General features: G+C 44.5%; 1 protein-coding gene across 1 annotated transcript in view; it reads left to right on the forward strand.

The window, feature by feature from the left end:
- Nucleotides 1–2444: 2444 nt before the first annotated feature.
- RNF19A (ring finger protein 19A, RBR E3 ubiquitin protein ligase) overlaps nucleotides 2445–27875 on the forward strand; it is a 53545-nt gene continuing 28114 nt past the window's right edge. Inside the window, exons 1-2 of the mRNA XM_056110753.1 lie at nucleotides 2445–2688; nucleotides 23849–24609. Coding sequence (XP_055966728.1) covers nucleotides 23936–24609 — 674 coding nt within the window. The 5' untranslated portion in view covers nucleotides 2445–2688; nucleotides 23849–23935. The remainder of the gene's footprint in view (nucleotides 2689–23848; nucleotides 24610–27875) is intronic.

Consider the following 27875-nt stretch of genomic DNA (forward strand, 5'->3'; position numbering starts at 1 on the left):
ACCTGGCGATGCACAGGGGTTACTCCTGGCTCATGCACTCAGGAATTACTCCTGGCGGTGCTCAGGGGACCATATGGGATGCTGGGAATCAAACCCGGGTCGGTTGCATGCAAGCCAAATGCCCTACCCGCTGTACTATCGCTCCAGCCCCTTCTTTTCTTCAAAAAAATTTTTGAGTTGGGGGTTGGAGCGGGGTGTTTCCCAAGCAGTGATTAGTTATTCCCTACTGATCTCCGCCCGCCTAGTGGAGCTGTTTAAAATGAGGGTCCTGTGGTACCAGAACCACCAGTGCCAGCCTGGGTGGTGCTCAGAAGTTTTCAGGGACACATCTGTTAGTGCCCAGGACCAGGAAGGGTCAGAGGGCTCAGGCTTGGGTGCATGCAAGGGGCGCATCCCAAACTGTACTATCTCCCCAGCCGCTCAATATAAATGTATTGAATTAATGTTCAACAAATTAGAAGCAAGCAGGAAGATAAGGAAGAATCCAGCCCAAAATGAAGACCCAGGGGGCCAACAGTGATGCCTTTGCAGTAACCCACTAAAAAATGACGAGGTCCCAACAGGGATTTTTCAATCTTGACTCTGTATTGAAATTACCTGATTCACTTTTAAATTTAATACTTCACTGTCATTGTCACTGTCCTCCTGTTGTTCATTGATTTGCTTGAGCGGGCCCAGTAATGTCTCCATTTTGAGACTTCTTGCTACTGTGTTTGGCATATTGAATACGTCACGAGTAGCTTGCCAGGCTCTGCTGTGCGGGCAAGATACTCTCGGTAGCTTGCCAGGCTCTCCGAGAGGGGCGGGCCGGGCTGGCTGCGTGCAAGGCAAATGCCCTACTACTGTGCTATCGCTTCAGCCCAAATTTAATACTTAAATTTAAATATTTAAACTTTGAGTGCACCCAGAAGAATCTGGTACCTGAGTGTACCCTCAGAAATCCTGATTTATTTGGAGGGTTCAGCTTGGTTTCAGGAGTTCTAAAAGTGCCCCGACTTGGAAATGACTAAAAGGAGGGTCCTGAGATTTTGACAAAAATCCTAAGGGTTTGAGATGCCTGTAGAGACTGGAGAGGAGATATTCAGTATTTGTTTCTTGACATGATTTATGTTGCTCTTAAGAAGAGTAGGAAATCCCTCTAGTTTTCAAGACCAGAAAAGCAGGAAAAGGCACATCTGGAAAATCTGACAATTGCAGAGAATATAAGACCAGGAGGCCATACCTACTCAAACCCCCTCTCCAAGCTGAGCCCCAGCAGCCTGAGAAATTAAACATGCTGATGTATTTTCAAGAAGGATTACATTATGCATGGGTACAGTTGCATAAATCCATTGACTTTACCATTCTTGTACAACCTGGAGGCTTACAATACCCCCTTGATGAAATTGCTCGCAGTCTTCAAGTAGCATTGAAAGGAATACATAACTGCCAATAAATGAAAACCTAAAAGAACCATTTTCACTCCCTTGGAGATATGCAAAGTTACTTCCATCTAAACTGCCTGGCTTGCTTAGCCTTGGAACTGGTAAACATGCCCCAGGTTACTAAAGATACCAAGCAGAGTCTGAAAGACCACAGCTCTCTGGATTGCTTCTAATTGAAACGAGAGGTACTAAAACAAGAACTGAAGGGGTGATATATTTAGTTAACAGATGGCAAATGGAGAGTCTGTCCAGCATCCATCACGTATGTTCCATTTCTCAGCATTCCATGGAAAAGAGATTCCAAATTTGAATAGAAGGTCAGTAGAAGGGAATGGGCCAGGCCTGGACTACAGGGTTTACTCAACTGAAAAACAAATGAAAAAACACAAAGCAATTTCCCAGCCCCCCGCAACTGCTGTATGTCCTATGCAGGTTAAAAATTCAAAAGGAGGACCCTGGAAGGGTTGGGCCAGATAAAGCTGGATGGAAATTAATTCCAAATGTACCAATACGGGCACTGAAGCAGGAATCCGCAACATTTAAAGTGCCTTTGGAAAGGGGGGTGGGGGTGAGGCGTGGAAGGCGATCCGGAATTCGCACTGGGGTGTGAACACCGGGCTCGGATCTGCTGCAAGCAGCCAAGTTTAAAAAACGATGATAAAAATCGAGGATAGGGGGTGGAAGCGGGTGGAAGGGCAGGAGAGCCGCGAGCACCCCCAGAAAACGCCTGTTGGCGTGCGTGGGGAATCCCCCACGCCCAGCAGCTCAGCCAAGCCCCGCCAGCCCTCGGCCGGAGACAGCCGCCCCACGGCCCGGCCGCTCGGCTGCAGTCGCTGGGTGCGGGGGCCCCGCCGCGGGTCCCGGAGCGCGCCCCACCGCGGCGGCTCCCAATTCCCGGGCCCCCGGCGCCCGCGGGGCCCGCGGGGGGCGGGGCGTGACGTCATGGCGCACGGCGCGGGGCGGGGCCGGCGGGGCGGGGCCGGCGGGGCGGGGCCGGCGGGGCCGCGGGCGGGGGAGGATGGCTGTGGCGGCGCCGCTTCCCGGGAACAACCGTCAAGACGCCGCCGCCGCCGCCGCCGCCGCCGCCGCGGAGGAGTCGGGCCGGGAGACGCGCGGGACCCTGCCTGGGCGTCGGCCGCGCCGCAGCCGCGAGGCGCCTCGGCGGGGCTGCGGGGGCCTCCCCCGGACTGGCTGGGGCTCGGCCGCCGCCCGCGGGACAGGGGCCTAGTCGCGCCGCCGCCTCGGCCGCCCCGACGAGCTGGAGGTACGGGCGGCGCCGCGGGGACGCGCGCGGGGGGCGGCGGAGCGGGAGGACCCGGGGCGGCGGGCGCGGCCGGGGACTCCGGGCCCGGGGCGGGGCGGGGCGGGGGCGGCGGGGCGGCGGGCGGGCGGGCGAGCAGGCCGCGGGTGGCGTCCGGGTCCCCGCCGGGCGCTGGCGCCCCCGGGGCCGCCGCGGAGCGGGGGATCCGCCCCGAGCGCGCGGCTCCCGGCGCCGGCGCCCGCCGCGGCCCCCTCCCCCCTCCCCCGGCCGCGCCGCGACCCCCGGGGTCCGGCCCTGCGTGCACGGGCGGGCGGGCGGGGTGCCTTCCGCTGGCGGCGCCCCCAGCCCAGCCCGGCCCAGCCCCGGCGGCCGGGGGTCCGCGCCAGGGGCCGGTGCAGCGCGACCACCGCAGCCCCTGCCCCTCCGGGGTGCAGAAGTGGCCCCTGGATGGTCTCTCCGGGAGGGTCTTTCTCGCGCGCGCTCTCTCTGTCTCTGTCCGTCTGTCTGTCTCTCCGTCTGTCTGTGTCTCTCTGCGTCCCTCTCTCGCTCTCCCCGCCGCTGACGCCCTCGCCGCCTTCCGGCGGGTCGTGCCGTTACTTTAAATTTCCAGGATTTTTTCTTTTCTTTCCTCCTTCTTTTTTCCCCTCCTCCTTCGTTCTGGCTGTTCCTCTGGCCCCCCTTGTCTTCTCTCGCCCCCGTTTCCTGGGATCAGGCGCGGGTTGGGTGGGTGGGGAGAGCAGAGGAAATTCGGGGTCCGTCCCCGCCGCCGCCCCCGGACGGTGAAATCAGAAAAAGGGCGGCGAGAGAGGCCGCGGCCGTACCTGGGAGCGAGGTGCGTCCGGGTCGGCCGGCCGGGCGCCGCAGGTGGAGGCAGATGCCGCGACTTTGTTGTGGTCGGGGGACTCGAGGCCCGAGCGTTCTCGGAGGCGCTGAGGTTGGAAAGTGCCGCGTGTCTCGGGCGCTGCGAGTTCCAGACCCGGACGTGGGCTGGGAACTTGGTTTCAGGTGTTGGTAAACAGTGAAGGCACAAAGGGGCTCCTTTCCCCCACCCCGGCCGACCGGCGACCGGTTGCCCCAAGCAGCGGGGTTTCCCCGCTTCTGATCCACTTTTCTTTTTCTTTTTCGGAGGGTGGGGGTATGAAGTGGCTTCCCTGTCCCCTCTTTTGTTAGTCTAATCTCGTCTCTCGACCCTTCTATTTCGTTTTCGATTTTTGCCCATGCTTATCTTGGCTGTGCCTCTTAACCCACTTCTGTTTCTAGTTCACGCTATGATCACACTTGCCCGTCTGTTGCTTTTAACACCCAAACGGCTGGACTGGATCAGAATGTAGAAGCTTCTGTTTAGAAAATGCCGTGGCGTAGTGCGGACGCTTCAGTTCAGACGTTCTTTCCTTGCCACATGGGAAGGAAATTCCGTGGAAAAGGTTTAGAACTCGCCGTCTTGGGACTTAACGGCAGTTATGCAAACACCACCCAAAACCAAAACACAACAGGAAAAACTTTTGTTTGAATTAATAAAGTCGCCTTTTTCTTGATAACTGAAGTTTATATTATCACTAAAGTTTTTGTGCAACTGAAGTTTCACTCTCATGTATCCATGGAGACTGTTTCAGTCATGACTTTTTCGGGGGAAAAAATTACATTTGGCAACTAACGTAAGTAATTTTTCCAATAGCTCTGACTTTCTGGAGGATTCCAGGAAGATTAACTTCTGAAAATGCAACTGTTATTTTAGAATTGAAAACCATAGTCTCCAAATTGCTACATGAAATACTGTTTTATTGTGGACATGTCTTAGTAGGTCTTTAGAGTGTAAAGAACTATCCAGTTAATTTTGTCATCTAACCAGTGTTAGAATGACTTTTTAAAAAGTTTTTTGTTGTGATTTGTAGACCCTGGGTGCCTTTTCACTTGACTAAGAAAAATAGATTTTTTTCTGACATGAAAACTAGTATGATTAGCGTCTGTTTTTAAAAATTTCCCCCAGTTTAGTGAAAGATAAATTCTTCACCTACATTCACAAGCTTGAATGTATTGAAAGAATTTATCTTTCACTAAAATGTATCTTCACCTATCTTCAAACTTAGGCGAAGATACAATTTGTCCTTAAGGATTTGTCCCATGGAATTAGATATTGGTAATTCGAAGCAAACATTTTGAACAGCTTAAAGAATCCTTTGTATATTCTGGCAGATTTTGATTTTGTCTTAGATTAATCATGAATTCTTTGGTTTCTAATCAGCCTCCAAGCATTTAAAAAAAAAATCTGAAAGGCATTTGGTGCAGGATTGAAAAATGAAGTTTTCTGAATTTTCACTGGGGAGAGAAGGAAGGCATTTATTTATGATAACTCTTAAAAACACCCCAGCTCAAGTGCTGGGCACAGAACTGGATAAGTTTTGTTGTATTTACATCTGAATTGCATCTTTAGGGTACTTTCTCCTAGTCCTTGTTGAGACATTATGAAAAGTAGGCCAGTGAGTCTGAGAGCTAGTTCAAAGGATAAGGCACTTGCCTTGCATGTAACCAATTCAGTTTGATCCTAAATGCTGACACCTCCTATGATCCCCAGAACCTAACCACAGGAGTGATCCCTGAGTGCTGAGCCATTAGTAATCCCTGAGCACTGCTGGATGTGGGCCCAAACCAATAATAATAATAAACACAAAGGCCATAAGGACCTAAAGATCAAAGAAAAGTTGATTTATATGTTTTATTTAAATTATTTTTCTAGGACCTGTTGCATTGTGTTTGATAAACTAACATGAATAATATTTTAATTATTGTTTAAAAGGATCTCAGAAGTACTTTAGCTTAGACACTTTTGGTTGACTCCTTTTTGGCAAAGAGCTAACCATTTTTTTGTGTGTCTTCTTTCGGTTGGTGTGAGAGATTAAAACCAGAACTTCGCAAGTGTAAGGCAAGTGCTGAACCTCTTAGCTGCATTCCCTGACCCACAAAATACTAATCTTAATTATTTTATAGAGAACAGTGATTTTTCCCCCCATAGGTCATTTCCTGCTCCCACCCCCAAATCAGGAGTATTTTCTTAAGTCTTTAAAAAAAAATTACAGGAAATCAGTGCTTTGTTACCGTAGAAGATGTATAGCATCAGAACCACTCTCTGTATAATCACATGTATGCTGCCAGAGATTGAGGGATATTCATTCTTTACTAAACACATCTGTGTTTCAGCTGGTGATAGACTTCAACCAAACAAGGCAATGAAATAATTTTGGGTGTTAAAATTTGGGTACTACATTTGTTTCATATATCAGTTGTATTTTCTGTACTAAAGTGGGAAAATCAGCACCATTTGATAAAAGTAGTTGTATTGCTCTTTGTGCTGCCAGTAAAACCTGTGCAATTACTTTGTTTATTGATTATATTTTCTTGAAAGCTATGTACTTAGCCTTAATAGCATCGTTTACTCTTCTCTTCTGTTACCTAGGATTTTATCTTAACAGTAACTTAGTAGAGAAATAATACTTGTTTGTTTCAGGAGTCCTATCTGGAGAGTTTTCTTGTGTGAAAGCCTCCCTGGGCAAAGTTAAAGAGGAGTTATTGTAGTTCACAAAAAGTTTGTGCCTTGAATCATGAAGCAAAATCCTGCTCAGAAATCAATCTTTTTAAAAAATTAGAACAAAAAATTAATTCCCAAAGACACTTTAATAACATAGCCTTCAATCTAAAAACTGAAGTCGAACGCTTAATATTATGTACACTTAACATTTTCAACCTCTGTCATATCTGGAGACCCCTGAAGGTATAAATAGTCCTGCCAGGGTGTGGAAAGCAGGCAAGTTGCCAATTAAAGAGAATTCTGGTGGAATTGGGCCATAAGGAGTGACTAACAAGCAAACTAGCAAAAAAGGAGCTGGAGACCGTGAGGAGCTATTGGGAATGTTAGAAGCTTCAAAATGAGTGTTAGATGAATACTGTGTTACAAAAATAGCTAACTATTATCATGAATATTCTAATTTCTATTTCGTGGTTTCTACATCTGGGTATTTGCTCCCCCAAATGTTGTAATGTTCTGTAGATGATCCTTATGCATTGTCTCAAATGAGGTTTTTATATATGTGAGATGTGCAGTTGATGCAGGAGACAGTATAAACCCCGACAGTGAGAACTATTCATTTATTCTTAAGGTGTCAGCACTTAGCATAGAACCTAAAAGTAATATATGTTGAATAAGAACTTCCTAACTGAATAAAGTGGGTGGAATATAAGTTGCCTATTTCATACCTTTTTTTTAATAGCAGGGCTATCTAATCAAAATATAGTGTGAGTCAGAAATACCACATTAAAGAGGTTAAAAAGTTGGGGCTGGAGTGATAGCACAGTGGATAGGGCATTTGCCTTGCACGCGGCCGACCCAGGTTCGATTCCCAGCATCCCATATGGTCCCCTGAGGACCGACAGGATTAATTCCTGAGTGCAGAGCCAGGAGTAATCCCTGTGCATTGCCGGTGTGACCCAAAAAGCAAATAAATAAATAAAAGGTTAAAAAGTATAGGTGACATTATAATACATTTTATTTAACCTAACATCCTTAATAACATTTCAATGCATATAATATTTGTCTTTGCATTTATTTTTACATACTGAATCTTTGATCCAGTATGCATTTTTACTGTTAAAGTAACATTTGGGTATTTTGTATATTTTCTTCCTTTCCACAGAAATTCTTTTTTGATAGTCCTTTACTGTTGCATGTATAGAAACTCATATGTAATTGAATTGGAATTCCTGATCCCTGAATCTTGCTCTTGATTTTCTAACTTCACCAAAAGACTGCCCTGCTTTACTTTTCTTTAAGATGATGGAGGGGTTGGAGAGAAAGTACATCTTGCAGGTAGCTTAACCACATTCCATCGCCAGCATCCATTTGGTTGTCTGAGCACCTCCAGGAGTGATTCCTAAGTGATTCCTGAGCATTGCATTTGGCTAACCTGGTTTGAGTCCTCAGCACCCCATATGATCCCAAGAGCCTTCCTGGGGTTATTCCTGAGCACCACTGTGCATGTTCCAAAAACCAAACCAAATGTCTCTGAAACAAGAATAACTGGAGACAGAGTGATGGTACAGCAGGAAGGGCACTTGCCTTGCATTTGGCTAACGTGGTTTGAATCCCCAGCATATGATCCCATGAGCCTTCCTGGAGTTATTCCTGAGCACCATTGTGCATGTTCCAAAAACCAAACCATATGGAACTTTGATATGATAGTGACTAAGGAGTTTTTCAACCATTATTAGTAGATTGTTTCAGCAAATTTTCAAGGAATTGGGGCTGGAAAAATAGTACAGTAAGGAGTTTGTCGGGTACGTGGCTGACACATGTCAGCACCACCCAGAGCCAGCTGGGAGTGATCCCTGAGTGCAAGCAAAGTCAGAAATCCAAGCGCAGTTGGGTGTGACTCCCCCTTCCCCCCAAAAACCCAAACCTAAACCAAAACAAACAAAAAAAAAACGCAAAAAGATGGGTCTGCTGCATTTGGAAGTTCTGTTGTTTGTCATATTGGAATAAGCTACAATGAATAAGTCAATAAACAATGCTCACAACCAAGACAGGGGACCAGGCCATATGAAATACCAGGATTTAAACCTCTAGACTATGAATATTATCTTAACTAAGCTTCAGTTTGTGAATAGCCAACACTATGTATATTGACATCCATGAATAAAAATTATGCGGCTGAAGAGAGAGTAGAGTGGATAGGACAATTACCTGGCATGCAGATGACTCAGGTTCAATACCTGGTACCACATATGGTCCCCTGCACCATGTCAGGAGTGGTTCCTGAGTACAGAGCCAGGAGTAAGCCCTGAGCACCACCAAGTAAAGCCCCTAAACAAACAAACAAACAAAAATCATAAGGTCCATTAGAAAGGGAAAGTTTAAACATGGAGAAAGTAAAAGAGTCACTTAGAAGAACTTGCCATCCCAGGTTTTTGGTGAGACAGTAACTAATTCTTTTATCCAAACCCTGGTGGCAGTCATTTATTTGGTAGTTATATAGCCAGTATAGCCATATTCTACAAATTAAAAAAAAAAAACTTAAAATTACAGGGAAACATTAAGTATCTTGACTTTTTGCATAAATACAACTTGCTTTACTGTTGTCTTCAATATATATTCATAGAATCAAGTTATTTATAGTAGATTGAATGGTGGTCCTCCAAAAGATAAATTCATATTCTAATTTCTTACTTCATGAAGGGTCTTTGCAGGTGTCATTAAGGATCTTGAAGTGAGGTACATGATCCTGCATTATTTGAGTGGGTCCAAATTTCAAGGGCAAGGGGAAATACTGGAAAACTCCAGAAGGCACACAGAAGAGAAAAGTTAATATGACCAGTGAGCAAGAAATTGAGGTGAAGTGACCAGACGAAGTTAGGGGATCCTTGTAGTCCCTAGATGCTGGAAGAGGCAAAGAAAAGTCACTTCTCTCACATTTCTCAAAGGGAGTGTGATTTTGCTGGGGTTGAATGTTTAGCACCAGAACTGTGAGAAAATAAATTGTGCTTGTCTTAATCCACAAATTTATTGGTAATTTGTTATAGCAGCCTCTGGAAACCAATGAATAGTCAAAAGTCTTTAGTATGTGAAAGATCTTATCATTGCTGCTTACCACGCATTGTGACTGTCAGAGACTAGAGTCTAAATCCTTCTTTAGAATTCTAGTCCTTTCTTAGAAACATCAGAGGAAGTGTCTTAATGCCCTTGAGTCTCAACAGGCCAAAGCAGCGGATCCTGCCCCATAAGATACTTTGTTGTTCTGTCTTATGTCATGCCCTCCATCCAGCTAGTTCGCTCCAGTGGCTCTTAACTTTTTAGGATACATATTTACGTTTAGAGGAAGGGGTGAATAAAATAAAGGAACGAACCAGTGAAGTTTTGTTCTAGCTTCTTTACTCTGGGATCCCTTCCCCCTAGATGTTGTGTTGGAATCCACAGGGCTCAGTCCTTACCTATCTATTTACTCCTCTGGTGATTGCATCTGTGCATGTGATTCCACACAGCATCCATTTAACAACACAAGTTTGTATCTCTAGGCCAGACTTTCATCTGAACTGCAGATTTAATATATATGTATATCCATATAATACAGTATATATAGCATTTACATATGCATATATAGAGATAGAAAAATCCCTACATAAAATACATAAGACATTTCTAATTAAAATGTCCCAGAGCCCTTGCTTTTAGCTCCACTCTTATAAGGAGTTCTTTTTAAAAGGACTTCTTCATTTAGCCTTCTGTTCATCAGACCATAGTCCTCTTAAAATTATCAGGAAATTACACCCGTTCTGCCTTCAAAACTTGCTTTAAAATGTATCTTTATTACCTCTGTTGATCATTATCTTGCATTATTGCAGTAGCTTTTAAACTTGCCCGTGTCAGTGATTCCCCGTGCCGTCCTTCCCAGACACTTCTGAGAGTCTTTCCAGTGGCTTTTGCCTCTGCCTATGGCTCTTTCCCCAGAACTCCACCTGGCTAACTCCCTTACCTTATTTCAATTTTTGCTTAAATGTCATCTTTTCATTGAGTTCTGATCACCTTTTAAAAAATATGGAAGAGAACTAGTTTCCAGTTGTTTATAATTACTGACAGAATGATTTGTGGAGATGAGATAGGAGTTAGGCTTCGAAAGAAGAGCAGAATTTTCAATAAGCACAGAAGATGGAAATAAGTATTTCAGGCTGAGACTGGGGGGGGGGGGGGATTGTGGAGGTGATACTACCATGGACCTCGTCTCTTAGAGAGTGGTTTTTATGTAGGAGAATGGTGAAAGACTAAGATTATGTTGTGGAGTACTTTTCAGTGCAAGGTTTGAAATGTGTTTACCTTTCAGAGAGGAATGGAGATGCGTAAACAGACCTTAACAAAAAGATTAATGTGATCCTTCGTTCCGACCCCGGCCAATGGCTTGGTTAGAATGAAAGTACTAGAAAGAGGACCCAAACTGGTGCTGTCGCAGGAGCTGTGTGATCGATCACTGAGCTCCTTTTTTGGTTGTTTTTGGGCCATACCCACCAGTGCTCAGGGATTACTCCTGGTGGGCTTGGTACCATATCAGGTGCTGGGTCTACTGCATGCAAGGATATCCTAATGCTCAGACCCTGATCACTCGGTTTCTAGACTGGGTGTGTTCTAGAACTTGCCTGATGACTCCCACACATAGCCATTTGTGTTGTGACTAGTGAGGAATAAAATCTACCTTTTCCAAACTTTTAATCAATCTAAACTTAAGCAACCTCACTAGTGATAAATTTAACTGAGTAGCTCTGCACTAGTTTCCTCATCAAATGTAGCAGTTAGGGCCCAGGTAATAGCTAAGTGGCTTAAGACTGAGTTTTGTCCCCAGTGTCACATGCAGGAATGTGTTGCTAGCCACTCTGATTGCTAGCGCTCCTCACTGTCCTGACAGAGTGTGCAATCTTTGCACAACTAGGTGTGTAAGTTCCAAATCTCAAGTATGTGGCCCCCAGCAGCATGTGTGCAAAGTACTACAATGGCCCTCAGGTGTGTATAAACTAATGTGTGGGACCCCTCCACTGACCACAGCACCCAGGTGTGTGGGAACCCTGGTTACTAGGATAGTGGTACCAATAAAGCGAAAAAAGGGAAAAAATCTTCAAGTTTAAAATAAAGAGACAAGGAGCCTGAGCGATGATGTGGTGAGTAGGGTGCTGGCCTTGCATGCAGCTGACTGACCCAGGTTCCATCCTGACGCCACATGGTCCCCTGAACGTGCCAGCAGTGATCCCTGAGCATGGAGCCAAGGTAAGCCCTGAGCACTGTTGGGTGTGGCCCTCAAACCAAAATAAAATAAAAACATTGAGATTCAAAAAAGTAGATTTGACGTTGATCACCTTTCTGTCCATGGCACGCACGCGGATCCACATGGTTCCTGCTGATGCTTGGGCCTCTGAGGCCAGCCCCCTCGCGCCACCTGGACACCCCGGGAGCCCCGAGGCTGGCGCCCCGCTCCTTCTTGTACTCGCGCCAGCCTGTGCGGGCCGTGCTGCGAGCCCATGCCCACCCCGCTGCCGCCCTTACTCTTGGACAACCTGGCAGGCTACCAGATGTAACCTGCCCACATGGCAGAGTCTGGCAGACTCCCCGTGGCGTCCCCAATATGCCAAATGCCAGTAACAATGATGGGTCTCTCTCATTCTCCTAGCCCTGAAAGAGCCTCGAATACGGCACTTTTTAAAATCTCAGGGCTAGGATGGAGGAGACGTTACTGGTGCCTGCTCGAGGCAATCGATGAACAACAGGATGATTGTGATTGTGATTGTGACGTTGATCACAGAGTAGGTTAGTGATTCTCCTGAAGCAATGAATAATCACCACTTCAAAATTTTTTTGCCTGCTACATATCGTTTTTTAGGGCTGCAGCGATAGCACAGCAGGTGGGCATTTGCCTTGCACACAGCCAACCTGGCCAATCTGAGTTCCATTCCTCCGCCCCACTCAGAGAGCCCAGCAATCTTCTGAGAGTATCCTGCCTGCATGGCAGAGCCTGGCAAGCTCCCCGTGACGTATTCAATGTGCCAAACACAGCTACAAGTCTCATAATGGAGACGTTACTGGGCCTGCTCGAGCAAATCGATGAACGGGAGGACAGTGCTATGGTGCTACGGTGCTACATATCTTTTTATATTCTGTTTTGAAACTTTTTATGTCTGCATAGTCTACCATAGACTACAACCTGCATTCATTTTGCACTGTGCTCTTCCTTTCAGTGCCCTGTTGTTTCCGAAAAGAGTCTGGAATGAGTTAAGCAAAATGTTTTAACTCTGTTCTTATAAAAATGGGTAATGCTTTTTTTTTGTTGCAACATACTTTTTTTGGTAATGGCTTGAGTAATGGATATTTGTAACGAGTATTAAAACTGCATAGCACCATTCTGTTCTGCCATCCGATCCAGAATCCACTTAAGTAGGTAACTGTGGTAGGCGTGTTTTTATGAAGCTGTTTAAGAACTATTTCTTTAGGGAGGCTGTATGACAAAGGGTTTGTTCTGAACTTTTACCTTCCTTTCCTGGGACATCATAGTAACTATGTTAAAGTAGAGTTAGTGTATTTCAGTCTTGGTAAACCTTCATGCTTTCCCCAAAACTTGCAGAAAACTTATTACGTGCATAATTGGTTGAAGCACCCCCACCCCTCCTTTAATAGACAGTTGAGTTGAAATTCCATTTTTAATATTAGAACGTTCTCTTGGGATAGATTTATAGCTATGTATATGTAAAAGAACTGAAAATGTTGTATTTACCACAGAGAAATTAATCTACTCTGATGATGTATTCCAGACTTCAAGTTGCCATTCTGACTCCATTAGAAAAGGCTTTTGAAAGCCAGCAGTTTTTTTCATTTTATATCTACCCTCTAAGTATTATTACCCTTTAAGTGGCATGGTCCAGTTCATAGCTTATGTATATTAGTACCTTTTCAACTTATAGCTTTTTAAGAAAGCCAGTAAAAACGATATTCGGATTTACAGAAGCTATTTTGCATCACAGTGAGCTTATGTTCAGATCCACCATCTCTAGTACCCTTGTCCTTCTTTGATCCAAGGATGGCTTCTTATATTTAGGTCTGTCTTTCTGGTATGCAGCAACCACTTTAAATTGTACTTGCCATATTTAAATTTGATGTGTTGTCATTTGCAACTCTTTCAAGAGAAGAATGCTTCCTAGTCTCGCTGTCGGAGGAACCTTTAACCCTGGAGGGAGAAGCAAATAACCAAAATAACTGTTGAGAATTTCCTCCCCTCTGCTCTCCATTTATTGTATTAGTTCCTGAGGTCATACATGGTGAACACATGAAGGTTTATCAACTAGGTCATTTGGTTAGGTAGCTACTGATTTCTCTTTATTCCGCTTAGATTCTTGCCTGCTGTGTACAGTGTTAGAAAGCCTTTGTCACTATGAGAAAGTCAGCATCCATAGCAATTAGAGAACTTCCTACTGGATTGGGTTGAAGAGGCCCGGGAGTGTTGGGTCACACCCAATCGTGTGCAGGGCTTCCTTGTGGCAGGGCCTGGGGGACCTTACAGGGTTCTAGAGATCAAACCTGGGTTGGCCACGTGCAAGTCAAGCACCCTACTCACTGTACTCTCTCTCCTGACTCTCAAATGAGTTTAGGTAAATACTTGTTGAGATTATGGAACTGTTCAAAGACAAAGCTGAGGTTTTTTGTTGTTGTTTTTGTTTTTATTTGGCCTGGTTTAGATGCACTAAAATGAAGGTACCGCAGAACAGGAACCTTGTTTATTTTGTCCATTATTGTGCATCTTCCACTAAGAAGAGTTCTGGCATGTTGTTGGCACTGAGCCTATTTGTTGAAAAGATAAATTAATCTTCTACTGTTAACTTGTAAAACAAAAAGGCAAAGCATTTAACACATTTTGTTATTCCTAGAAGCTGTTACAGTTGCGGGTATTAGATAATGCAAGAAAATCCCTTAAAGATTTTTTTTTTAATTTTAAAAGGAACACTGTAATTGATATTATAGCAATAACAAATACTTAAGCTTACTTAAAATTTCTTACCATTTTATGACAGCATCATATACAAATTCAAAAATTAAGTATCTGGGAGCCTAGCTACAGATAGCCTTTGGAAAACTGCCAAATGTAACCCACCACCACCACTGATTTTGTGTAGCTTTCCTTCTGAGAAAAAAAAATTCATGTAGCATGGAACTACTGAAAATCAAGCAGAAAGTCTGGATTGAGGTGTCAAGATGGAGCTTGGGACTTCCAGACTTGCAGGAAATTGAATGGACAAGTTTCAGAATGGAAGAGTAGTAGTCCTAACATAAACACTCAGATGTCTAGATGACCTCTGAACTGTGCGTGGAAGATTTTAAGAAGCTCAGTGGAAAATAAGCTGTGATGCTGGAAAAGCTGACTGTAGAGATTTCAGCTGCAAGGGATACAGAATTTGGTGTTTGATTTCCATCATGTTAAAGGGGTGTGGTGTAGCATTTGTGCTTTCCAAAGACCCATTCTTTAAAAGGCACAGAAACAAGCCTCCACAGGTTCAGCTCAGTTTGCCACTGATTTAACTGCCAGGTATAATAAAGATCCTCCCTCACCATGAGAATGCAAGAGGCTCTTCTTTACTTATCTTAGAGTCTCGACAGCATACCATTCACAGTGTCTAGTTTATAATAAGCAACTACCCAACATGTGAAGAATCCAAAAAATGTGTTATAATGTCAAGACTCTCCCCTCTAAAATTGTTAGCAGCCCTCAAAATAGACTTAAAAGTAACTCGTATTTTCAGAGACTAAAAGGGAAATGCGTGCTCACAGTGATGGAATGTATTATCTCAGCAGAGAAATAGAAACTTAAAAAAATTAATTAGACTTTTTTTGGTAGGAGTATTGCTATTTATTCAGCCATTGATTAGGCTGACTGAATTGGGCATGAACTCCACCTTACTCCCCCCCCTTTTTATAATTTTATTTATTGAATCACCGTGAGAGCAGTAACAAAGCTTTCAGGTCTAAGTCTCAGTCATACAATGAAACACCCATATCTTCACCAGTGCCCATTCTCCACCACCAAAAACCTCAGTATACCCCCCATCCCACACCCTCCCCCTACCTGTGGGGCAGATGATTTCCACATTACTCTCTCTCTACTTTGATTTCATTCAATATTTCGACCCGAGACCCACCATTATTATTTGGGATTTTACCCTAACACTCAGATCTGTTGAAAAGGCAACAGTAGACAATTTTTTTCTACTGCTGATTATGAATAACATATGATGTCATGCTTCTTCCATCCCTCTCGGAGAGCCCAGCAAGCTACCAAGAGTATCTCTCCTGCACGGCAAAGCCTGGCCAGCTACCTGTGACGTATTCGATATGCCAAACGCAGTAACAATGGTCACAGTGGAGACATTACTGGGCCCGCTTGAGCAAATTGATGAACAACAGGAGGACAGGGACAGTGACAGTGATATGATGTCATGCAGCCTCAGTAGTGGGTGTGCGATTTTGGAATTCCAAAATTTTAACAATTAAATCTGGAGGGATTTCTTCCAAAACCTGTTGGGTTCCGAGATTTGTTCTTGAGTCTCTTGGATCATGGCCTTTAAGCAGCTTGATCACGAGTCAGGTCATTCATGGGTGGCGACTCGGGGGCTCGTTGGGGCAGGGAGGAAAGGGCCAGCTACACCCCCATCCCGTGAGGCCCTGCGTGTCTCATCACTGCAGGCCCAAACCTGACCATCCAGTGGCCTCTGGAGGATGGCCGCCACCAAGCCTCCGGGGGAACAGGCCAAGGCACAAAACCTATTCCCACCTGGGGTGGCCCGGTGCTGGTCACCCATTGGGGGGACCATATGCATCTCTGCCAAAAGCCTCTGGGTTCCGAGATTTGTCTCTGAGTCTCTGGGATCCTGGCCGTTAAGCAGTTTGATCAGGAACCAGAGAGGCTTTGCCTCCAATTATATAGCTGAACCGGAGGTGGTGGGTGTGTAACTTTTGGCCGTTTACTTTCTTGGTAAACTTTGCCCCAAGTTTTTGGGGTCTGGCCAAAGGCATAGTAGCAATTTTGGGGTATCTGGAAGTCTGAAGGCGCCATCAGGGTGTGGATGCTCTTGCCTCATAGGTACAGATTGACCTGCTAGCGGCACCATACCCCATAATTAGACATTTTAGAACTGAAAATTACAGTATCTGAAATGAAAAATCTCACTGTATAGATTTAAACTACAGATTGAGAAGGCAGAGGGAAAGTTAAACTTGAAGATAAAATCATCCATTCTAAAGAGTGGAGGAAAAAGATTACACAAATGAACAGACCTTTGAGACAGTATTAAACTAACATGTGAATAACAGAAGGAAATCAGACAGCACAGGAGAGTAAAATATAAGGAAATACAGGGTGTGTCACTTAATGATGCGAGACATTAAAAGAAATGCTTCACTGATGACCAGAATTAGTCACTGTAGAACTTCTGTTGGGAATTCTCTGTACCTATTCCTATTCTCTTCTCACTTTGAGAAAAAAAAAAAAGACTTTGGGGACCAGGGAGTATAGGATTAAAGCACCTGCCTTTCACAATGTGACTGGCCCTGATTTGACATCCCTAGAAGTGACCCCTGAATACCACTCAGAGATCTGGATTTGGGCCTAAAATAACAGTATCAGGAAATACTGTTGCATGCTACTTTTATGACATGTGAACTTTAGAGACGCTATACAGGTAGCTGTTGTACACCAGAAAAAGTATATATTAGAAACTATAGGTTTTCTGCTCTTTACATTTTAGTTATTGTGGACACACTTCATTGTCAGAATCCAGCTTGTTCCTCCAGAATTGCTTCTGGTGATACTCAGGAGACCATGTGCAGTGCCCTGGGCCTCCTGCGTGCAGAGCTTATATGCTATTCTGTGAGCTATTACCTTGCCTTACCAGAGAGCTCAAGGGCTACTCCTGGCCTAGTGCTCAGGGATTACTCCTGGCAGTATTGGGGGACCATGTGATGAGTATCAGACCTGGGCTTCCTACTTGCAAAGCTCGTGCACTAATGCCCTTGAGCCATCATCTCCTTGACCCAGTATTTTAACTTTTGGAGATGGAACAAAAGCAAACTGATTTTATCTTAATAACAGGCAGAAACAAGTGCTCAAGATTATAATGGGATTTTCTCTAGTTAGAGATTATTTCCACATGGAAGTTTAATAAGTAATGCCACATAGGTTTCCCAAACTAGCTGTTTTTCCCCCCCTCCTGGTAGTGTGTGAGATACTTATTTCACTTACATTCTCACAAGCTCTTTGCCGCCTTTGTCAATCTGATATTAAGTCAATCTAAACTAATATCATGTTTGATTTTTCATTTTGTTGTGACCGTTGGACACTTTTCTGTTTTCCTAACTTTGTAATATTTTTCTCTGAACTTCATCCTTCATTTTTTTTTTTTTATTTATTGAATCACTGTGGGAAAGGTTACAAAGCTTTCAGGTTTATGTCTCAGTCATGCAAATATCAAACACATTTCCCTTTACCAATACTTATTTTTTACCATGAAGAACCCCAATAAAACCCCACCCCCCACCCCTCCCCGTCCCTGTGAGGCAGATGAATTCTAGTTAACACACTATCTGCTTTGATTAGATTCATTGTTTCAATAAAAGATTCACCACTATTATTTAGAGTTTACCCCCCCCCCCCCAAATCAGACATGCTGAAAAAGCATTGTGAAGTGATTTGCTTTCTACGGCTGGGTTCAAGAATTAAATGTTGGTTTTGGATTTCTACTCTTTTACCTATTGACCCTGGAAGTATTTCTACTGAAAGTCAGATAGTTAAGAAATTGGTTTCTGTGTTCTGGAGTCCTGGCCGTGCTGGAGAGCCGCTCGCGGGGGGCAACCGGTGGCCTCGGTAGGGCGTGAAGGGCGGAGCAAAACGCCCCCCTTCCCATGAGGTTTTAGTCGCCCCCACACTCCCGGCTCATACCTGCTGTCCACAAGGCTCCCATGTGGCCGCCATCTTTCTTTCCAAAGAGGAGAGGGCGAATGGGGCAACACCCTTTCCCCTCCGGCAGACTTGATGGCCTGGATCAATGCATAGTCCGTTCACTTTTCTGCTCCAAGCTGCTGGGTTCTGCATTAAGTCCTTGTGCTTCTGGGGCCGTGGCCGTGCTGGAGAGCCGCTCGCGGGGGGCAACTGGTGACCTCAGTAGGGCGTGAAGGACGGACCAGAACGCCCCCCTTCCCATGAGGTTTTAGTCGCCCCCACACCCCCGGCTCATACCTGCTGTCCACAAGGCTCCCATGTGGCCGCCATCTTTCTTTCCAGAGGGAGGAGGGCGGAAGGGAGGAACACCCTTTCCCCTCTGGGCAGAAATGATTGCCTGGATTAACGTATAGTCCTTTCACTTTTCTGCTCCAAGCTGCTGGGTTCTGCATTAGGTCATTGTGCTTCTGGGGCTGTGGCCGTGCTGGAGAGCCGCTCGTGGGGGCAACTGGTGACCTCGGTAGGGCGTGAAGGGCGGACCGAAACGCCCCCCTTCCCATGAGGTTTTAGTCGCCCCCACACTCCCGGCTCATACCTGCTGTCCACAAGGCTCCCATGTGGCCGCCATCTTTCTTTCCAGAGAGGAGAGGGCGAATGGAGCAACACCCTTTCCCCTCCGGCAGACTTGATGGCCTGGATCAATGCATAGTCCGTTCACTTTTCTGCTCCAAGCTGCTGGGTTCTGCATTAAGCCCTTGTGCTTCTGGGGCTGTGGCCGTGCTGGAGAGCCGCTCGTGGGGGGCAACTAAGGGCTTAATGCAGAACCCAGCAGCTTGGAGCAGAAAAGTGAAAGGACTATGAGTTAATCCAGGCAATCATTTCTGCCCAGAGGGGAAAGGGTGTTGCTCCCTTCCGCCCTCCTCCCTCTGGAAAGAAAGATGGCGGCCACATGGGAGCCTTGTGGACAGCAGGTATGAGCCGGGGGTGTGGGGGCGACTAAAACCTCATGGGAAGAGGGGCGTTCTGGTCCGTCCTTCACGCCCTACCGAGGTCACCAGTTGCCCCCCACGAGCGGCTCCCCAGCACGGCCACAGTCCCAGAAGCACAAGGACTTAATGCAGAACCCGGCAGCTTGGAGCAGAAAAGTGAAAGGACTATGCGTTAATCCAGGCCATCAAGTCTGCCGGAGGGGAAAGGGTGTTGCCCCATTCGCCCTCTCTTCTCTGGAAAGAAGGATGGCGGCCGCATGGGAGCCTTGTGGACAGCAGGTATGAGCCGGGGGTGTGGGGGCGACTAAAACCTCATGGGAAGGGGGTCGTTCCGGTCCGTCCTTCACGCCCTACCGAGGTCACCAGTTGCCCCCCACGAGCGGCTCTCCAGCACGGCCACAGCCCCAGAAGCACAAGGGCTTAATGCAGAACCCAGCAGCTTGGAGCAGAAAAGTGAAAGGACTATGCGTTAATCCAGGCAATCATTTCTGCCCAGAGGGGAAAGGGTGTTGCTCCCTTCCGCCCTCCTCCCTCTGGAAAGAAAGATGGCGGCCACATGGGGGCCTTGTGGACAGCAGGTATGAGCCGGGGGTGTGGGGGCGACTAAAACCTCATGGGAAGGGGGGCGTTCTGGTCCGTCCTTCACGCCCTACCGAGGTCACCAGTTGCCCCCCACGAGCGGCTCTCCAGCACAGCCACGGCCCCAGAAGCACAAGGACTTAATGCAGAACCCAGCAGCTTGGAGCAGAAAAGTGAACGGACTATGCATTGATCCAGGCCATCAAGTCTGTCGGAGGGGAAAGGGTGTTGCCCCATTCGCCCTCTCCTCTCTGGAAAGAAAGATGGCGGCCACATGGGAGCCTTGTGGACAGCAGATATGAGCCGGGAGTGTGGGGGCGACTAAAACCTCATGGGAAGGGGGGCGTTCTGGTCCGTCCTTCACGCCCTACCGAGGTCACCAGTTAACCCCCACGAGCGGCTCTCCAGCATGGCCACAGCCCCAGAAACACAAGGATTTAATGCAGAACCCAACAGCTTGGAGCAGAAAAGTGAAAGGACTATGCGTTAATCCAGGCCATCAAGTCTGCCGGAGGGGAAAGGGTGTTGCCCCATTCGCCCTCTCTTCTCTGGAAAGAAGGATGGCGGCCGCATGGGAGCCTTGTGGACAGCAGGTATGAGCCGGGGGTGTGGGGGAGACTAAAACCTTATGGGAAGGGGGTCGTTCCGGTCCGTCCTTCATCCTTCATTTTTGCCCAGCTCTGGGTTGCGCATCTTGTTCTTATTGATGTTTCAACTAATTCTATTGGAAGGTTTTTTTTATTGTTATGCATTTCTTCCTAATTTATCATGTATTTTGCATAAACGTTTTAATCATAAGTACCTCTTACTGAATAGGTTTTTTTTTAATCCTAATTGGGGGCCAGAGAAATAGTACAGTGGGTAAGATGGTTGCCTTGCACACAGCTGACGTTGGGTTTGGTCCCTAGCATCCTGTGGTCCCCTGAGTCCACTGGGAATGATCCCTGAATGCAGAGCTAAGAGTAAACCTGAGCATAGTCAGGGCCGAAAATATTCTAATAGAACACTAAACATAAAGGAATATTTCACCCTTGAGCTATTAAAAAAAATGAGGTTGGGACCAGATTTTGTCTATTTTATTTATTTATTTATGTATTTACTGTGTCTGGCATATCGAATACTCTCGGTAACTTGCCGGGCTCTCCGAGAGGGGCGGAGGAATCGAACTCGGGTCGGCCATGTTGGCCGCTTGTAAGGCGAACGCCCTACCCGCTGTGCTATCGCTCCAGCCCGTATTTATTTTTTTGCTTTTTGGGTCACACCCGGCAATGCTCAGGGGTTACTCCTGGCTCTGCACTCAGGAATTACTCCTGGCACTGTTCGGGGGGACCATATGGGATGCTGGGAATCGAACCCGGGTTGGCCACATGCAAGGCAAATGCCCTACCCGCTGTGCTATCACTCCAGCCGCAGATCTTGTCTATTTTAAAAATGTTTTTGTGTCCTTATAGTATTCTTACATATAGAGATATTACAGTTCTGGTATTTGAATGAATTTTCCTTTGAGCCATATTTATATATTTGCAAAGTGTCCTAGAGAGGCATCCTAAGTAGGTTGATAGTACATTGCACTGTGTCCTCCTCAATCCCAGTGTAAATATCAGTCACACCTTCCATCTCTTAGAAGGTTCTCATTTGGATAATAAGTTGTATGATGAGCAAGTGTTTGTTTGGAGAAATTCTCCAGATTATACTGGTTAAGTACCATTGATTTAAAATTTAAGTGATCAGTTCTTAGAACAAGATTCCTAAAATAGATTCCCTCGGCAATTCTCTTCTGTGATACATACATTAAGCCCTGGAGTTCTATAGGCATTTTGAGATTGGGGAGAAAATAAACGCATATAATGGAGAGCAGATGGACATTGTTTTAGTAAAATCTGCCCTTCTACTGCATGTTTACCTCAAAATTGAGAGGGAGTGTTGCAATAATAGGAAAAAATTAACTAATGGATGTGAATAAAGATTGCCTAAGTGAAATGTTTTCCTAGAGTTTGTCTTGGGAAATCAATGAGTTTCTCAAGCATTTGTGCAGATAACAGCTGGAATCATTTTTCTTTTTGAACTTTAATCAACTATGACTACGCAGAAAAGTGCTTAGTCATAAAATTGTAGGTCATTGATTTATAACAAACTGAACATATTTGTATAATATTACACATGTCAAAGTTCTTTTTTGTGTATCCCACCAAAAGTAATGGCAGTCCTGACTTTTAACATCATAAATTAGTTCTTCTTTGTTTTTGAATGCAGTTGATTATGTTTTGAATGCATTTATGTATCTTTAAGTGGAATTTCACAGTAGATAGATTCTGGTGTGAGATCATTCTTGCTTATAGTATTTTGTTCACCTTCATTGCTTTCTGGCGTATAGAGTGTGAATATACCACAATGAGTTTATCCATTCTATTATAATGGAAACATGAATTGTTTTCAGTATAATATTTTGATTTATTTATTATAGCTAGTGCTGCCATGAATATTTTTACTTCTGTGAATGCCTGGGCATTCATTTATATGAGTGTGATTGAGTAATAGAGAGCCATACTTTCAAATTTGATGCATATTGTTGAACAATTTTCTGAAGTGGTGTGACATTTTACATTCTCACCATCACTCCACATCTTTGCAAACCCTTGGGCATGTCTGAATATTAGCCATCTCTCTGAATGGCTTTCATGTAATTTCCCCCGATGACTGATGATGTTAAGCACTTTTCCATTTCCTCTTGCAAATTTTGTTTTGCAAATGTTTTTTTCCAATAGCTTAATACTGTATCTTGATATAATTGCACTTCAGTTTATCCATCTTTAGTTGTGTAGGGCCACATCTGGTGGTGTTGGGTGTGTTGGGGTTGGGGGAATGTGGATCTCAGGAATAAATTTAGAGCCTCACACATGCGGAGGATGTGCTTGACAACTTGACTACATCCCTTGCCCCACTTTTTCTTTTGTTGGTGGTGCTTTTGAAAGTTTCCTTTAAGATATGTTTTATTTTCATGGGAATGTTTGATTCTTTTAACTCCTAGAAACGTTATGGTTTTATTGGGGAGTTTTGGAAGAGGGTAGATTTTTGGGTGCTCAGTGATTACTCCTGGGATGATACTTGGGGGTTGGCTCCCCACTGTTCTTGCGACCTAACCTGGGCCTTTGGCATGCAGAACATGTTGCTCTAGCCTTCTGAACTATCCCTTCAGGTCTGTGGTCTTGCTTTTTTACATTTAGATCATCAACCATTTGGAATTGACATAAATGGGGTGAGCAGTAGGTCAAGTTTCTGTTCTCCCATGGTAACCAGTAAATAAGTACTATGCTATGTGTGTGTGTATGTGTTGCACAGCATCAACCTTTGACGTGAATTATCTTTATTATTCACTCAAACTATGTTCTAATTCTTTGTTCTTTGTATTCATCCTTGTGATATACCCGTTTTCTAAATTACCGTAACTTTAGTTTTATTTTCATTAATTTTGGTTTGGGGGGGCCACAGCCGAAAGTGCTCCGGGGGTACTAGTGGCTCTGTACTCAGAAGTTACTCCTGGCAGTTCTGGGCCAGGTACCATTTGGGTGCTCAAGTTGAACCTGGGTCAGTCCAGACATGTTCAAGGCAAGCGCCCTACCTACTGTACTATCTTACCAGCCCCTACTGTAACCTTTAAAAATCATTATATCAGACAGTAAAAGAATACTCAGACGTACTTTGTTCTTCAAGATTGTATCAGCTGTATTTAGACCTTTGCATTTGCATATATGTTTATTTTCGATGAATTAAAATATTTCTGCAGCCTTAGAGGAATCAGTGAGGTCTGTGTAATTATTATTAATCAAAAGTTCCATGTACAATTTTAATAATGAAAAGGTCAGCTCAAATCTATCCTTTTTATTAAGGTTAAAGAATATCCTTGTTATTTTAGCATTGGTTTTGTATTCTCTTGCAGAGTGACTACTCACTAAATTGGCTTTGTTTAATAAACAAAACTTAATGGTTAAACAACATATAGTATGAAGTTCCATAGTAAGTTCATAAGGTTATTTTTTTTTCAGACGCAAACTAAGAATATAATTAAATGATCTTCTGTTTCTTTTTGTTTTTCAGAACATCTATAATAGTCTTCTGAATATCAAACTTTTTCAAGGATTTCTGAGGGAACCAAATATTTACTTACATCATGACTTAATCTGAATGCAAGAACAAGAAATCGGTCTTATCTTTCAATATAATGAAGGGCTGTGTATAAACACGGACCCTGACTCAATTCGAATGAATATTTTAGACATGAGTTTACATCGACAAATGGGTTCCGATCGAGATCTTCAGTCTTCTGCTTCGTCAGTGAGCCTGCCTTCTGTCAAAAAGGCACCTAAGAAAAGAAGGATTTCAATAGGCTCTCTGTTTCGGAGGAAAAAGGATAACAAACGTAAATCAAGGGAGCTAAATGGCGGGGTGGATGGAATTGCGAGTATCGAAAGCATACATTCTGAAATGTGTGCTGATAAGAACTCCGTTTTCTCTACGAATACCTCCTCTGACAATGGATTGTCTTCCATCAGCAAACAAGTTGGAGACTTCATGGAGTGCCCTTTGTGCCTTTTGCGGCATTCCAAGGACAGATTTCCTGAGATTATGACTTGCCACCATAGATCTTGTGTGGATTGCTTACGACAGTATCTAAGGATTGAGATCTCTGAAAGCAGAGTTAATATCAGCTGCCCAGAATGTACTGAACGCTTTAATCCCCACGATATTCGCTTAATATTAAGTGATGATGTCTTGATGGAAAAATATGAAGAATTTATGCTTAGACGGTGGCTTGTGGCAGATCCTGATTGTAGGTGGTGTCCAGCTCCAGACTGTGGGTAAGAAGATTTTGTTTGACTTTCTTGAGTTATTCTTTTTCTCTGGGAATCAAATAAGATTTGCTGATTACTGTTCTAAAGAAAAATCTTAACATACCAGGACACTCATTTACTCATCCAATAGGCAAACATGCATTACATTTCTAGCACACATCAGGCACAGTGTTAGATACTAAGGAGCAGAAATGTTACGTGACTCATTTTTATATTGTCTCTTCATCAGTTACAAACATTTTGAGAAAAAAAGGATCAAATGGTAGAGTACATGATTTGTTGTGGACAAAACTGATTTTGCACATTGATTTGGAGAATATTATTTTGGTTTAATAGAATAAATGATCAGGGGTTCTGTTAATGGGAAGAGTATTTGTGGTTGTAATCTAAAATGACTGATGAAAAAAATATCTTACTGTGTACCACAGTGTAAAAAGTTTGTGTTTGTAATATGTTTGTATATATGAGCATTAGGGCTGGAGCGATAGCACAGCAGTAGGGCGTTTGCCTTACAAGCGGCCTACATGGCCAACCCGAGTTTGATTCCTCCGCCCCTCTTGGAGAGCCCAGCAAGCTACCGAGAGTATCTCGCCCGCACGGCAGAGCCTGGCAAGCTCCCCGTGACCTATTCGATATGCCAAACACAGTAACAACAAGTCTCATGATGGAGACGTTACTGGTCCCGCTCGAGCAAATCGATGAACAATGGAAGGACTGTGACCATATGAGCATTTGCTAATCACAAAATTGAGGTTACATAATACTTAGTGCAAGTTTTTAAATTACAGATACCACTTTTCCAACATCTAAAAATGATTTTGCTGATACATTTGTTTGTGAATGGACTGTTTGTATTCACTACGTATATTTGTCAGAACTAAAGAGAAATAATTGCATGCACCTTAGGAACAATAACATGGATGTGGCTGAAGTGGTACATGTGTATGAGGCATGTCATGTTTGAACCACAGCACTGCATGGCCCCCAGAGTCCCACAGGGTATCACCCCGTCAAAAAAGTAATAAGCTGTGATAGCTGCCTGCCTTTCCCACACAGTATCTCTACTGTCTGCTCCTTACCAGCTCTTTGACTGGTGTGGAAGACGGCAAAAAGCCCTGCACCCAGTTCTCAAACACCTGAAGCACAGGCAACAAATAGTCACCCCCAAGAAGTGGAACACAATGACTCTGTGGGGTGGGGACAGGGAGTGTGATATGTGCACCATGCACAGGGTCTGGGTGATGGGTACTGTCTGATCTGTTGGCAGCATGTCTCTGTGGGTGGGACAGAACAATCACTGCCTTCAGCCAGCAGGACTGGGTGGGCCAAAGACTTATCCAGTGAGAAAGGGAGAATGCTTTCTGGGTGCGGTTGTTCAGAGCTCAGTGGGTTTTATTATCAAGTGCCCAGCAAAAGCTGGAACACTCCTGGGACTAATTCTACACATCGGATGCACCAGAGACCTGGTTTAGCATTGTCAATTTTGTCTTACAAATTCTCTACAATTAAGAGGGCAGCTCATTAAGATGGTCTTTCCCTCCCTTTCTCCTACATCACACGATGCTTTGAAGTGCCCTAAAGAATACAAGAACTACAAATTGAAGGACCTTTGTTGTTTACTGAGATCCAGGGTGTCTGGAAGCAGTCCCATGCAGAAGAAAACTTTTGCGTCTTATGATTGGCTGATGAGATTTTTAGATATAATTTTGCACTTTACAAATGAAGTCCACCTTAAAACCCAAAAGTAAAAGGAAAATTACTTAAATAAAAAAACTATAAAAGTCTTGGCCAGTAGGTATGATTTAGCATACTGTTAGTAAACTAGAGATTATAAGACTTTGGGAAAACCCTTAATTTCCAAGGTTCTGGCTATAATCTCAGAGAGAAGACTGAAAAGTTAGTTTAACTTATCAAATGACAGTCTGAATTAAATCCTTTTTTTTTGTACCAGGGAAAATTGCCCAAGTCCTCACACATGTAAGGCAAGTGCTCTACCACTGATTCACCACCCCGCCCTGAATTAAATCGACGTTTAAAAGTTTATTGAGGGGCTGGAGTGATAGTACGCCAGGTAGGGCGTTTAAGTCTTGCATGCAGCCAACCCAAGTTCAATCCCCGCCATCCCATTGGTCCCCTGAGCACTGCCAGGAGCAATTCCTGAGTGCAGAACCTGAATGATGCTGGGTGTGACTCAAGTTAAAAATTAAAAAAAAAAAAGGTATTGAGTAACAAATACTTAAGATTGCATGTAGCCTGTATTTCATAATTTCAAATGAGAAAATAAGTTCCTAGCCTTTTAAAATCTCAACTCTCTATTTATTTATTTTTTTATGTATCTATCCAAAAAGGGGCTGGAGCAATAGCCCAGCGGGTAGGGCATTTGCCTTGCATGTGGCCGACCTGGCTGAACCGGGTTCGATTCCTCCGCCCCTCTCAGAGAGCCTGGCAAGCTACTGAGAGTATCTCGCCCACATGGCAAAGCCTGGCAAGCTCCCTGGAGACGTTACCGGGTTGCTTGAGCAAATCGATGAACAACGGGAGGACAGTGCTACAATGCTATCCACCAAGACTTTTTATGTGTATAAAAGCTTTAAAGATGTTACTTTATATAATTCATAACATTTAATAACATAACATTCATAGCATTCATTTCATAACATTCTTTAATAACATTTTATGAATTACTTGTGTGAAAACTCAGGTACTCTTCAATATCAAATTGAATTACGCCCTCTACTCCAGGGAACTTGTGCTGTAACATAACTGATAATATATTAAAGATATACTATATAAATGGACCAAGTTGTGTTTTACTCAGATATAGAATAGAAGGAAATTCTGGAACCTGTGAGTGCTAAATATTCAAGAAAAGGATGGGAAAAAAATAGGGACAATGATCACTTGATCACTTGACTTCCCGTTAATTGTCGATTTGCTCGAGCAAGCGCCAGTTACCTCTCCATTTGTCCCTGTCGCGTGCTAGTGTAGCCCAATAGCATCTGTTTGCTCCGGGAACATGAAGGGCCTCAAACCGATCGTTCATGATCTTGACGAAGAAGTCTGACCATCTGGTAGGTGGGCGGCCACGCGGTCTTTTGACATCCCGTGGAATCCAGTCGGTAACAGCTCTCGTCCAGTGGTCGTCTTTAAATCTCATTACGTGACCAGCCCATCTGATTTTCGACACCTTGCAAACGAGACAGCAACCCTGATTCTTGATTGTCGACGGAGGTCGGAACTCCGGATTCTTTCTCTCATTTGAGTGAAAGTGA

Source organism: Sorex fumeus, unplaced genomic scaffold, assembly GCF_029834395.1.
Source record: "Sorex fumeus unplaced genomic scaffold, SorFum_2.1 ptg000002l, whole genome shotgun sequence".
Lineage (NCBI taxonomy): Eukaryota > Metazoa > Chordata > Mammalia > Eulipotyphla > Soricidae > Sorex > Sorex fumeus.